A 14,950-nucleotide genomic window follows, 5' to 3' on the forward strand; every position below is an offset into this window, starting at 1 on the left:
GCCTAGGAGTATGTCAGAAAAATGAGGCTTCTAGTAGGAATTATTCCTATTGCCCCTGAAGTCAGGACCAGTGCCTGTCATCTCCATTACTATATTTTATTGGAGGTATTAACCAACACAGTTAGATCAGAGAAAGCAATTGAAGCCAGGCATGGAGGCTGGTGCCCATAATCCCAGCTACTCAGGAAGCTAAAGCTGGAGGATCACTTGAACCCAGGAATTTAAAGCTGCAGTGAGCTATGATCATGCCACTGTACTCCAGCTTGGGTAACAGATTGAGAGCCTGTCTCATTTAAAAAAAAAAAAAAAGCCATTAGACACACAGGAAAAATCCAGAAGGGTAAACTAAAGCCACAATTAATATGGGAATTTGGAAAAAGTGGTAGGATTTACAATACAGCAACAGCTTATGTATAGGATAGCTGTAAGTAAATACTGAAACACATTATGCCTCTGTAATTGGTGTTGATACATGAACAGAATAGCAGACACAATGCATATGAAAGTTACAGAATATGGTAAAAGTGGGATAAAGATGGGTTTTTAATGATGGTAAGATAACTGAAAATAGGCATATAGATACATTCCAGGCAGACTGAAGATCTAATTGTAAAAATGAAAGCATATGGGCCGGGCACGGTGGCTCAAGCCTGTAATCCCAGCACTTTGGGAGGCCGAGATGGGCGGATCACGAGGTCAGGAGATGGAGACCATCCTGGCTAACACGGTGAAATCCTGTCTCTACTAAAAAATACAAAAAACTAGCCGAGAGAGGTTGTGGGCATCTGTAATCCCAGCTACTCGGGAGGCTGAGGCAGGAGAATGGTGTAAACCCGGGAGGTGGAGCTTGCAGTGAGCTGAGATCAGGCCACTGCACTCCAGCCTGGGCAATAGAGCGAGACTCCGTCTCAAAAAAAAAAAAAAAAAAAAAAAAAATGAAAGCATACAAATACTAGAAGAAAATGGGGGAAAACTACATTATATGTGACTTAAAACCTAGAAGAAACAAAATTTGATCAGTTTTAACTACATAAAAATGTTTATAGGACAAGAAAAACCCCACCACAACCCAAAGCAAACAATGTATTGAGAGGATTCCAATAATTAAGAATACTTCATACAAAAAGAAATGTAAATGATCTTTAACCTGTAAAGATGCTTACCTTGTTCAGAAGAGAATAAACCACAGTTTCTTTTTACCTTTCACTGGAAAAAGTTTAAAAACAAATATATTCAGTGTTGAGGCTGTGGAGAAATAAGGACACATATATGGGAATGGAATGAAAAAGTTAAACTCTGGTTAACACTCAAGAGTATTTAGGTGCGTGCAGTGGCTCACGCCTGTGATCCCAACATTTGGGAGGCCAAGGCGGGCGGATCACTTGAGGTCAGGAGTTTGAGACCATCCTGGCCAACATGGCGAAATCCTGTCTACTGAAAATAAAAAAAACTAGCTGGGCATGGTGGCAGATGCCTGCTACTCGGGAAGCTGAGGAACAAGAATCACTTGAACCTGGGAGGCCAAGGGACGAGAATCACTTGAACCTGGGAGGCTGAGGGACACGAATCACTTGGACCCGGGAGGCACAGTTTGCAGTGAGCTAAGATTGTGCCACTGCACTCCAGCCTGGGTGAGAGTAAGACTCTTGTCTCAAAAAGAGTATTTGGTAATAACCATCAGAATTACATATGCATTTATCCTCTGACTCAGAATTTTAACTTCTTTCTGGGCTCTGAAAGGTGCATTTACAAAAATTTGGAGTGCTATATGCAAAAGATCAGAAATACCCAAGTGTATTAAACAGGAAAGTATTACGGTTCATCCACATGAGGGAGTCACAAAACAATGAAGATTTCTGTATAATGTAAAATGGTCACCAGGATAGAGTAAGGGGAAAAGCAAAGTGCAGAACATTTATGGTATACCCACTGGGTTTGTGTAAGAAAGGGTGAGAAATGCGAATGTATGCACATAGGTGTATTTGCTTATGTTTCAAAAAGAAACTCGGGTAAACCCAAAGCTAATAAAAATTGTTAGCAGGGGAAGGAAGGAGATGAGGATGGAAGCTAGTCTGTGAATGTAACTTTTTCTAGAGTTTTGACGTTAGAACCATCTAAAATTTAACATGATTGATGAAGTAAAAAATGACCCTAAACCCACCAACACATTGTCTTAGTCTATTCCTGCTGCTGTAACAAAATGCCACAGACTAAGAATTCATAAATAATATTTATTTCTTGCACTTCTGGAAGCTGGGGAAGTCTAAGATTTGGCACCAGTAGATTGGTGTCTGGTAAGGGCTTGCTTTCTGCTTCCAGTATGGTGCCTTCTTGCAGTATCGGAAGGGTAAAAGGGACAAACTCTCCCTCAAGCCCTCTTAGAAAGGCACTGATCCCATCCATGAGTGTGGAGCCATCCTGGCCTAATCACCCCCTAAGGGCCCCACCTCTTAATAATGTCAATGCATTGTGAATTAGATAGCAATGTGAATTTTAGAAGTACACAAATGTTCAAACTACAGCATGTATATACATCAAGTTGGTAGTACAAACTACTTTCAAATAACTAGAACACAAGTGTTCACCCATTGGTAGTGAGATGGATTCTAAAGACAAAAAAACCACAAGTGAATCTAAAACTCTAATTACTAGTGTTAGCAGTAAAATTATATTGAAACTTTCAATATAATTTATGATAAAGGTAAACAGGCTGATGTCATTAGGAGCTAAGATTTTTGTATTTGTATTAAATACATTCTAAAATCAATAAAAACTCACCATTTTTTTTTTTTTTGAGACGGGGTCTTGCTCTGTTGCCCAGGCTGGGGTGCAGTGGTGCAATATCAGCTCACTGCAACCTCTGCCTCCCAGGTTCAAGGGGATTCTCCAGCCTCAGCCTCCCGAGGAGCTGGGACTATAGGTGTGTGCCACCACGCCCAGCTAATTTTTGTATTTTTTCGTAGAGACAGGGTTTCACCATGTTGGCCAGGCTGGGTCTCAAACTCCTGACCTCAAATGATCCACCCGCCTCAACCTCCGAAGGTGCTGGGATTATAGGCGTGAGCCACCGCACCCGGTCTATTTTTACCTTTTAAAAAAAGACTTGCCTAGGTAGGCCCGCTGAAAGGACCTAAATGCAATGATGATAATAGCCATCAGCACTGCCTAGTGCTCAGTGTGGTCTCTAAACACTATTTCCTACAAAAAGGTCCACGAACCCTTGGAAAAAGTGTCTGAGGCAGGAAATGGACAAAGTAGACCTGGGTTAGCTTATGTCAGAAAGCAAGGAAATACTGAATAATTCTGTACCAATTCAGTAGGATACAGTAAACAACTTAAGGGGCTCCCACTGGTAATGGGACAATTTGAGCATCAAGAAATAATGAATGGAATAGATTGAAACAATATACACAAAATTTGCAAGTTCACTACAGTGAAAAATAAATGATTGTTACCATTTTCATTGGCTAGAGCACCAACTCATTTACTCTAAAAATTGTTAAAGAATCATGCATTTATCTTGAAGAAATATATTTCAGGAAAATAAATTGCTGATAAGGAAAAGTTCTTGACAGAAAAATTCTAGCCAATACAGAAAAATTATGGAATTAGAAAACTACAATTGCAAACCTTAACAACAGATCAGAGTAACAATCATCAATGAAAAGCAAAAACTGCTTGCTTCAGCAGCACATATATTAAAATTGAATGATACAGAGATTAGCATGGCCCCTGTGCAAGGATGACATGCAAATTTGTGAAGTATATTAAAATGCTGTAAAACAAAAAAAAGCAAAAACCATTGAGTGGCAGGTTAATGAATGGTTAACTTCAAATGCAGGGACCAGGCTGATCCCACCTGAACCTACTGGTCAAGCAGCATTCAAAGTTGGACAGACAGATAACGTGCCTTCTGGTGTAACAGTACACAGCACTGCTGATGAAAATTCATCTCCAAAACATGGAGCCTGAATCTAGGCCAGTCTCAATGTAACTTCCAGTTTATAGGGAATTTGGGTGACAGGAATACATTTAAAAACACACGAAAGAAGCAAACAGCGAAATGTTGGACATTCTACAGGAAAAATGGCCCGGTTCCTCCCACAAATGAATGACATAAAGTTGTGGAGAAGAGGTTTATAGAACAAAAGGGATGTAAGAGATGTAGCAACCAAATGAAATACATGGATCATACTTGGACTTATTCAAACAAACCAAAAAGATGTGGGGTGTCCTTTCAATGATATGCCAGAAATCAGTAAATCTGATTGTTCTAGTTATGATTTGATTAACACTAGTTACTAGTTATTAGCTAGAACATTCCAGTTGGTAAGTTGTCATACATATTTAAGAAATATGAATCCAAATTAGATTGTGATAATTCCCTCATAACTTCACCTCCACCTGAGTTTCAGACTCTGCTATCCAGCTGCATACTAGTCTTCATCAGATGACACAGGCATCTCCAACACTGCATGACTGGAACCTGAACTCACTTATCTTCTGTTTCCCCTAAATCTGTTCTTTTTCCAAATTTTCTATCTTGGAGTTGCCCTCTACCATCTATCTAGACACTTTTATCAGGAACTGAGAGAGCCATCTTTACCTCTTAGATATAATCAGTCTTGTAAGTCTTGCCCAATTTTCTTTCCTAAAACTTTAAAAATCTGTCCTCTCTTCTCTAGTAAATACCACAACGTTAGTTCAGGCCTTCATCTTCCTCAACAATTAAGACATCCTCCTAACTGGTTGTCTTGCCTGTAGCCTTTTCCTCTCATGGCCATCTGCCACACAGCCATCACTTACCTGTGTTACCAACTGATGATGTCATTCCTGTGCTTAAAACTATCTAATACCTGGTATGTCAGTCTTAATTCCTTCACATGATTTGTGAGATCCTCCACTATATGAGCCTTGTCTTGTGCTTCATATATCTGATCCACTGAAGTGACTGTGGTTCTCCGATGCTAGAGTGCCTTTGCTTCTTTGTGCTTTTGTTCCCTCTGTGTGCAGAAAAAAATCTCACCCCTCACCTCCTGATTTATTAATAAGTTCTCCAGGAATATTTTCCTGATGTTAAGTAGGTACTTCGATATGTGTATTTTTATCACTGGGCTGATCACACTGTTGAGTTACTGAATGAGAACTTTGTGCTACCCTTACTCATTTCTGTTATGAATTAAATAAACATAAAAATGTGGAATATATACTGTTCCAACAAAACTCTTCCTCTTTGGATGGAAACCATCAAGGACTTAAAGAGGCATAATTTGTTTTAAAGTCCCTTAAGGATGGACAAGAAAACACTTAGTGGTTCTTTTGTTCAGCCATCACACAAAGAAGTGGAGCATTAGATAATCCAGAATAGCAGCCTTGCTATCCAATCTACTGTGTTATCCAACAATAATAGGAAGGGGAGCTCTGCAGGTCAGGAAAGCTAGCCCAGGATTACAAACTGCCATAAATGAGCTACATGTCAATTAGTTGGATTATGTATAACATTTTATGAAATAATGCTCTTAAAAACAAAAACCCTTATATGTTACTAAAAGATTAAACTTAAAAGGAGGGTATAAAAAACATATTCACAGAAAATATTTATTATACTACTCATTGCACTATGTATGGAACAGTATGTTTATTAAGTCCAAGAGAAAAGATAATTCACTGACATGAAACACCCAAATTTCTTCATTTTAAAAGTAGTTTAGAGATAGCATCAGGTAGGCCAAACAACTGTACTGGGCCCCTGTAGAGCTTAGGGTTTGGTCTATTAAAAAAATCTTTTCTTGCTGGAACTGGCTTCCCTGCAAGCTCAATAGGTTCTGGAGCTCATTTACCACATTGCTCGCTGGATCCCAGAAAGTTGCCCGTGGTCAGCTAAGTGACGGAAGACTATACGACTAAGCCTCCAGCGCCGCTTCACACCACGCGGACGGGACGTCATAACACACCGATTCCTGATTCTAACGGGACAGCTATCCCGGGGGAGGGCAGCGATTTCTTCATCGGCCACGTCCTAAGGGAAATCACATTATTACACAGATCACATTACATTGTTGCACATATATCTTGCTCCTTCTCACTGGCAGTTAACTTTCTTTTTTCCTTTTTTTTTTTTTTGAGACAGAGTCTCGCTCTGTCACCCAGGCTATGGGCGACAGATTGTGCAATGTCACAATCTCGGCTCACTGCAACCTCTGCCTCCTGGGTTCAAGTGATTCTCCTGCCTCAGCCTCCCAAGTAGCTGAGATTACAGGTGTGCACTACCACACTCAGCTAAATTTTGTATTTTTAGTAGAGACGGGGTTTCGCCACGTTGCCCAGGCTGGTCTCAAACTCCTGAGCTCTGGCAATCTGCCTGTCTCGGCCTCCCAAAGTGCTAGGATTACAGGTGTGAGCCACCGCACCCGGCCACTGGCAGGTAATTTTCATTGCATGAGTACCATAATTCATTTATCCATCCTACCTTTGATGATCATCTGTCTCATCTTCCGATTTCAGCGAATATGAATAGTACAGCTACATACTTTTGTTTAAGTCATTGGTAAAGCATGTGAATGTATTTCTGTTGCCTCCTCACGTTTTTTGAATCACAGAAGTTTGAAACCTCTGGGCTGATGATCAAATAGGAGGGAATATGGCTTGAGATAAGACTAGACAGGGAGGAAGGAGAGTATCACATGGAGCCCTGATGTCTATGGTAAAGATTCTGACAACTGGAGAAGTAAAGGGGAGAGATCAGATGAGGTTTATATTTTTAAAAAATCATTTGCAAGGTAGAGGATGAATCAGGTAAGGGCAAAATGGTTGAGGAGAGAAAAGCGGGATTACAGCAGTAGCTAGGGCTCAGGTTTTGTCAGTAGAGATTTCTTCCTATGTATGTGTTCAAGAGTTGAGTGTTCATAATATTCACTTTAATCTGGTAAGTGTGCTGACAAGTATGATGGACCCTGTGCTAGACTGTGGTGCAAGCAAAATAATTAACACATTAAAAGAACACAAATTAAATGAAAGTATATACAAACCAAAAATTAACACAAAAGCTTATGCATGTGTTACCATTATGAACTAACAGAATTACATAAAACAACATGATTGCCAGGCGCGGTGGCTCACGCCTGTAATCCCAGCACTTTGGGAGGCTGAGGCGGGCGGATCACCTGAGGTCGGTAGTTTGTGACCGGCCTGACCAACATAGAGAAACCCCGTTTTTACTAAAAAGACAAAATTAGCTGGGTGTGGTGGTGCATGCCTGTAATCCCAGCTGGCCAGGAGGCTAAGGCAGGAGAATCGCTTGAACCCAGGAGGCAGATGTGGTGAGCCGAGATCGTGCCACTGCACTCCAGCCTGGGCAACAAGAGCAAAACCCCATCTCAAAAACAAAACGAAACAAAACAAAACAAAAAAAACGAAAAAACAACATGACTGAGCCATTGAGTAGTAAACAATAAATGCTATACAAGGAACTGGAGAGAAGAAATGACTGGGCAGGAAGATTGAAGCCAAGTTTCATGGAGGTGGACTTTAAAGAATAGCTAGAAATTACTGATTGATTGATTGATCGATTGGTTGGTTGATACATACTCCTCCTTGTTTCCCGAAAGATTTAAGGCAGTTTACAAATGAGGAAACTGGGGTAAAGAGAAATGAGAGTAGAAAAGATAAAAGCCTCAGGAACACAAAAGTGCATGCTGTGAAAGCCTGTAAGTTTGTTAGAACTGGGACATAAATTTGACTTGTAACAAACTTAGCAGGCAGCAGAGAACCATGATCAGTTTACATGATTCAGACTCTGCACAGTTATTGCTGCTAGTCATACCAGAGACACTTCTTCTGGGTGTCTTCATAAAGGTACTCAAACAACACACCCCCAGCTGTATTAAGGCATAATTGACAAATAAAAATTGCATATATTTAAGGCATACGATGTCATGATTTGCTGAACATACACATTGTGAAATGATTACCACAATGAAGCTAATGAACGCATCCTTCACCTCACAAGATTACCTTTTGTGTGTGTGTGTTAAGAACACTTCAGATCTACTCTCTTAGCAATTTCAAGTACACAATACAGTACTACTGACTATAGTCACGGTGCTGTGCATTAGCTCCACAGAATTGATTCATCTTACAACAGAAAGTACACGCTTTGACCAGTATCTCCTGATTTCCCCCTGTCCCCCATACCTTCCATACACCCTAGTCCTCCTAGCTCCAAGCAGCCACCATCCTGCTTCCCTGCCTCTATGATCAACGTCTTGAGCTCAGATTCTTGGGGGCCCCATTTTTTTTTTTTTTTTTGAGACACAGTCTTGCTCTGTCACCCAGGCTGGAGTATAGTGGCATGATCTCGGTTCACTGCAACCTCTGCCTCCCAAGTTCAAGCAATTCTCCTGCCTCAGCCTCCCAAGTAGCTGGGATTACAAGTATGTGCCACTTGCACCCATCTAAGTTTTGTATTTTCAGTAGAGACAGGGTTTTGCCAGGCTGGTCTTGAACTCCTGACCTCAGGTGATCTGTCCGCCTCGGCTTCCCAAAGTGCTGGGATAACAGGTGTCAGCCACTGTGCCTGGCCTGCCACTTCTTATTACTCCCTAAATGTAGGAAAGTAGCTTAATGCCACTTTAGTGTAAGCCATAACCCAGTGGTCCAAGGCCCTCAGTTTTCTGCTCATCTGGCTTAATCCAGACAACACTAAAAAGAAACCATAGTAATAAATAGGATGTATATCATTCTGTCAACTTCTCTAAATGTAGTTTTTTTAAAATCTGAGTTCTCAGTAACTTGAGTGGCCTTGAGTTTAATTTATATCTCCCTAATAAGCCTGCTTAATGCAGATATGCTACATCACCACTTAGGTGCAGGGCTTTATGCTTCAGAAAGCCAAGCAGGGTAGACATCCTCTTATTCAACCCAAGCAGTATGACAAGAAAGTAAGCCTTAATGGAAAGGCACTTCAGCACACAGAGGTGGGCAAGGGAGTTCAGGGAGACAGGCTTAGAATGGTACTGGGTAAGGAACAGTTTAGGCTGTGTGCTAGGCACATAGCCTTCAACATCAGCAATGCCTCCCAATGCCTTGCCAGTTAAAAGATTGCGATGAGGCTGGGCGCACTGGCTCACGCCTGTAATCCCAGCACTTTGGGAGGCCCAGATGGGTGGATCACGAGGTCAGGAGTTCGAGACCAGCCTGGCCAACATGGTGAAGCCCCGTCTCTACTAAAAATACAAAAATTAGCTGGGCATGGTGGCATGCGCCTGTAATCCCAGTTACTTAGGAGACTGAGGCAGGAGAATTGCTTTAACCTGGGAAGCAGAGGTTGCGGTGAGCTGAGATTGCACCATTGCACTCCAGCCCGGGGGACAGAGAGAGACTCCATCTCAAAAAAAAAAAAAAAAAACAAGATTGGGATGAAGTCAGGGAAAGACCTTAGGTGAAAATAACACCCAGTTTACCAGTACTTTCTAAGGCTGGCATAATGAAACAGTTGAAAGGCTAGTTAGGAATGAATAGTCTTTAATTTGAAACTCACTAAAATCAGTTTCAAGGCTATTTGTTTATATTGATGTGGATCTTATTCTCCAGAAATTATATTGATACCAAGTCAAAACAAACAGTATCAAAAGCGATCTGATGTGAGTTAAGGATCTTGTGGAACAAAGGGACTCATCTTAATTAGCTAACCTGAAGAATTTTTGGCAAAATGGTATTCTTCCTGAGTGAATTAATACGTAGCCTCTCATCTGCGTATTCATAGGCCATTTTTCGTCTCTTCACATCGCGCCACATTCTCCAGTCTACATAGTGACTTCGAACTTGGCCTGAAGCTGATGAAGGAACCATCTGAAAGACAGAGACAAGGGACCAGTGAAGGATAGCCAGGCCCACATTCTGAGTGTTCCTCAATCCTGCAATTCTCTTTCTGCCACTATTTATGACCTAGTATTCTTTTAAGAGTTGTTTTAGATCAGTTTAATAATTTAAGATAATAGACTTCCTAATTCAGAATAAATAAGTTTTATGGATGTATATTAAGTCAAAATCATAATAATATAATGCAATAACATATGTATTGGAAGGTGAAAGACAGATTTTCAGAAATTTTTATTATTCTGTTTGACCTGTACTTAGGCCAATAAGTACAAATGGTTCAAAAATCGAAAAGGTATAAAAAGACACACAGTGAAAAGTCTCCCCGCACCTCATTCCTCACCTGCCCAGTGACTCCCATGCCCCACAGGTATCCACTGTTTCTAGTTTCTTGTATATCCCTCAAGAGATTTTGTCTGTATACACTCCCCTCCCATTTTTCATTCCCTCTTTTCAGTTAACAATATACGTTAGAGATCTTTCAATATCTGAATGTAAAAAGCTTCCCCATTTTCTTCATATTGCATAATCCACTATATAGAAGCATCATAATTTAACCTGCCACGTATTGCTGGACAGACCTCACTATTTATCATTATAAACAATGCTACAGTGAATAATGTCTTAGAAATCATTTCATATGTATTCCTATATATCTTGAAGATACATTATTATTTATTTATTTATTTTACTTTTTTGAGATGGAATCTAGCTCTGTCACCCAGGCTGGAGTGCAGTGGTGCAATCTCGGCTCACTGCAACATACGCCTCCCGGGTTCAAGCAATTCTCACGCCTCAGCCTCCTGAGTAGCTCAGACTACAGGTGCCCGCCACAACATCTGGCTATTTTTTGTTTTTTGTATTTTTAGTACAGACGGGGTTTCACCATGTTGGCCAGGCTGGTCTTGAACTCCTGACCTCAAGTGATCCATCCATCTCGGCCTCCCAAAGTGCTGAGATTACAGGAATGAGCCACTGTGGCCAACGAGGATAAATTATTAGGAGCAAAACTGCTAGGTCAAAGGGTACTTTAAAACTATCACTGACCTGATACTTCTCAGCACTAGTTGTCCAGCAATAAGACAGTATATTCCTTGTTATCTCACATTTTCATGGTGATAATTTATAGTTTTGACTGACAGTATGGGCAAAGGGAGTATAGATCGCAAGAAACGTAAGTCTCTCTCAAACCAGAGGAAATATTACATGTTAATTAAATTGCCCCTATAGAAAAATGATGGCTTCTGATAAGTGATGTTTGTAAAAGAATTATATGTATAGCAGAATATAAAACTGAAAATAAGAATACTTTAAATAGAAAGCCAACATTTTTTCTGTCTATTAACAAAAGATAAACTGAACATCTTCAGTGCTCACATTACTAAACAAAAGTTCCATGGGGAAATATAACAATTCTGCAATCACCTTTTGGAAAAAAGATAAGCAGGAATAGAATGTAAACATTGATGTGGCATATGACTGAGTCCAGTGAATGCCTTGGTAACCATGGCTGGAAATGCTTGTCCCAGAAACACGGGCTTTGAAATGTTGACAGAATTTTGACTAAAGTGGGGACAAGGGAGGGGAGAAAAGCTAGTTTGTCCAAACAAAACATAGAAAAGAACAAGATATATTCATAAGATCAAGGAGAAATCATTCTGGCTGAAAGAAACCATTCACATTGAGGGGCAATGTGAGGTTTGCTTTTACCTATGAAATTGAGGGTACAGGGGATTTAGAAAACAAGATTAAGCATTTCTTCTTTGAATTCTTTTTCAAAGTATTCCTAATCAAATTCTCCTAGAAAACAAATTTTCAAGAATGAAATAGTCTTTCTTTCTATTTTGCATACCTTGTTTTCTTACTAGAAAAGTAATACACTTTTTTTTTTTTTTTTTTTGAGACAGAGTTTTGTTCTTGTTGCCCAGGCTGGAGTACAATGGCATGACCTCAGCTCACTGCAACCTCTGCCTCCCAGGTTCAACCGATTCTCCTGCCTCAGCCTCCCGAGTAGCTGGGATTACAGGCGCCCGCCACCACGTTCGGCTAATTTTGTATTTTTAGTAGAGATGTGGTTTCTCCATGTTGGTCAGGCTGGTCTTGAAATCCGGAAGTAATACACTTTTAAAATAAAATATTTATTGGCCTATTACAGTATTTCTTCTGTGAATGCTTTTATGTCCTTTACATTTCTACTGTGGTGTATTTCCTTACCAGCTTATAATGGTGCTTTATAGATTAAGGCTGCATCTATTCTGCTCTGTACACATCTTATCCTGCCCCCATCTCTTACCCCTCTTCAGCTCCTAAAACCTTTCCACTGGGCCCTCTCAATCCATGGTCTACCATCAAAATCTTTTAAATTCTCAACTTCTCTTAACATCTCCTTCACCTTTCGCTCTGGCCAAATTTTAAATCCCTCCTCACAGCTTTTCCTGTAGCTCCTTTTTCTTCCATTACTGGGCCTAGAGATGGGATAGGTAAGTGTCTTCCTTGCTCTTCATTGCAACTTGCAGTTCTCCTTCCTTCCTGAAAGCTCCTGGCTTTGACTCATGCCATTGGGCTTACTACCTTCCACTACCTCTCATCATTACAGTCATCTACCAAAGCCCCTGCCACTCCCTTTCATTTTTCCACGATTTTGGATCCTGGCTTACTGTCACTCTCTCCAATATTCTTGCTATCTTAATTCCTGGTGATTTCAACATACATGAAATTATACCCTAATCACTCTGATCTCTTAACACCTCTCCTTCAATGATTTTTGTTACTCTTGTTTAACTATTCAATTCCATGCCCATGTCGTGGGTATTTTATTATTAATTAGTGCAAGTTCTCCATTATCTCACTTTGTATATCTCATTCTCTATCACTTCTTTCTAGCTTGCTCCTTCTAACACCCCAGTAACAATGCTTCTGGGACTTTCAATCCATTGATCCTACCATTTTTCACTTTTTTCACTCAGCTTTTGATTTCCTTTCGTCCTCTCTCACCCAGCCTGAATTCCTTTGTTCTATAAATACAATGTTCTCTTGTATACACCATCAACTCTCTGGCCTCTCTCTCACTTCTCTGTACTTACTCCAATTCTCCTGACCATTCCTTCTGTCCATTTCCAACTCTTTTACATGGTCTCTTTCCCTTAAATCTCTGACACTTGCTCCCACATCCTCACACTCAGCTGATGACTTCACCTTCTCCTTAATTATAAAATTAGAAGAAATCAAAAGAGCATTTCTATAAATGCTCACCATCACAGTGACTCACTTACTAGCATCTGTATCATATGTTCTACATTCCCTCCTGTTATCAGAGATCCACTCTGTCCAACAGAGTAGCCGCTAACCACATAGGGGTATTAAACACTTGTAATATAACTAGTACAACTGGGGAATGTAATTATTTTAATTAATTTAAAATTAAAAACCAAAGCATTGTAAACATTAAACAACTTTATTATTTTGGTAGAACTATATTTTCCATTTTAATTATGGGAAATTTATCATCCAAACTGAGATATGCTTTAAGTGTTTGAAAATCTAGTATGAAGAAAAGAATGTAACTATTTCATATGTCATTGTTATATTGATTCCATGTTTGGAACCACAATATTTCAGATATACCTGGTTAAATATTATATTAAACTTAATTTCATCTACTTCTTACTTTTTAAATGTGGCTACTAGAAAAATTTTAAATTACACATATGGTTCACATATTTCTATGGACAACACTGCTACAGATGAACTGTCCAAGTTCCTAAGATCATACTTCATGACTTCATGCACAAGACCCCATCGCTTTTTTTTTTTTTTTTTAAATGTTTTTGGTATTTTTACGGCTAGTCAAGTGAAGCAGTGGGAGTGGAGAAGGAACAAATAAATCTGTATCTGGTTGTGTCAATTAGTTTTAAACATCACTGCACTCGAACCAGCCTCCATTGCCTCTTACCTACATAAAGGTACAGCTCTAGCAATTCTTCCCTCTTCTACATAATCAATTTTTAATACTACTGGATCTTTCCCTTTCATACACAAACATGCTGTTTTCCCTGCCATGTTAAAACAACCCCCCGCCGCCCCCGTTATTGACCCAAGTTTTTTTGTTCTCCTTTACAGCAAACCTCCTTTAAAGGCTTATCTATACTCCAATTTCTTTCCTCCTATTCTCTAGAACGTTTTCGTCTCCATAACATCATCAGAACACCTGTGATTAAGGTTCCAACAACCTTCACATTGCTAAACTCGTCAGCCAATTCTCAGCACTTCTTTTTAATTGATTTATCAACTTTGAGCAGAGTTGCTCACTCCTTACACTTTGAAATTCTGTCATCCTTTGCTTCCCGGCCATCCCACTCCCCTAGTTTTCCACCTCCCTAGCTGACAGCCCCTTTCAGTCTCCTTTGCACGGGTCTCATCTCTTAACGTTAGAAGTCTCTGAAGGCTCAATCCTCGTAACTCGTCTCCCATCTACTCACTCTCTTATAAATCGGAGTCAATCTCACATCTTTCAATACCAGTTAGTTATATGCTTACGAAAACCAAATTGACATCTGCAGCTCGGACCTCCCCTGAACCAAGCCCAAGCGGGGAAGAGGGCGGAGGGAGAACCCCTGGACTAGTCCTCACTGAGCACTACAGATGGCAGAGTCGTGGGGGACCCGTGAGTTACGAGATTCAGGGGTGAGGGGTAGCGGTGTGGATAAAGGTAGGAGCCTGACCTGCTTGAACGTCCGAAGCAGCGAGCCCAGCATGAAGGCCGCCATGTTGTCCGCCGCAAACTACAAAGCGCTGCAACTTTATTGACACTGCCGAATAGCCTAGGACACGAGGGGCGGGGCCTGGGTCGCCTGGGGCGGGGTGGGGCGGGGTGGGGCGGGGCGGGGCGAGGAGAGGAGGCGGGTGGGAATGGCCTACAGGAAAGTGGAGTTAGTTTTGGGATCTGAGCTCTCGCGATATTTCATGGTACTTGGGCAAATGACAAATCCGAAGGCGTCGCGTTGATTGTGATGGCGCAGCCGACGTTCCTCGTGTGTTGCAGCTCTTCCTTCCGTTTTACACACCCTCTTAAACT

At 40.7% G+C, this 14,950-nt stretch overlaps 1 protein-coding gene, 1 long non-coding RNA gene and 1 pseudogene across 2 annotated transcripts; 1 reads left to right on the forward strand and 2 right to left on the reverse strand.

The window, feature by feature from the left end:
- Positions 1 to 80: 80 nt before the first annotated feature.
- On the reverse strand, positions 81 to 1,244 carry LOC135967768 (uncharacterized). Its single transcript, XR_010581999.2, has 2 exons — positions 1,164 to 1,244; positions 81 to 283 (listed from the first exon to the last, which is right to left on the reverse strand). It is a non-coding gene; the product is annotated as an uncharacterized lncRNA (long non-coding RNA).
- A 2,434-nt stretch (positions 1,245 to 3,678) lies between these two features.
- Positions 3,679 to 3,777, forward strand: LOC123570930 (U6 spliceosomal RNA; annotated as a pseudogene).
- Positions 3,778 to 5,613: 1,836 nt separating this feature from the next.
- Positions 5,614 to 14,666, reverse strand: MRPS14 (mitochondrial ribosomal protein S14). Its single transcript, XM_005540053.5, has 3 exons — positions 14,598 to 14,666; positions 9,691 to 9,849; positions 5,614 to 6,019 (listed from the first exon to the last, which is right to left on the reverse strand). The coding sequence occupies exons 1-3, from the start codon at positions 14,640 to 14,642 to the stop codon at positions 5,837 to 5,839; spliced, it is 387 nt and encodes a 128-aa protein (XP_005540110.2). The 5' UTR covers positions 14,643 to 14,666; the 3' UTR covers positions 5,614 to 5,836.
- Positions 14,667 to 14,950: the final 284 nt, after the last annotated feature.

This window comes from Macaca fascicularis, chromosome 1 (genome assembly GCF_037993035.2).
Source record: "Macaca fascicularis isolate 582-1 chromosome 1, T2T-MFA8v1.1".
NCBI lineage: Eukaryota > Metazoa > Chordata > Mammalia > Primates > Cercopithecidae > Macaca > Macaca fascicularis.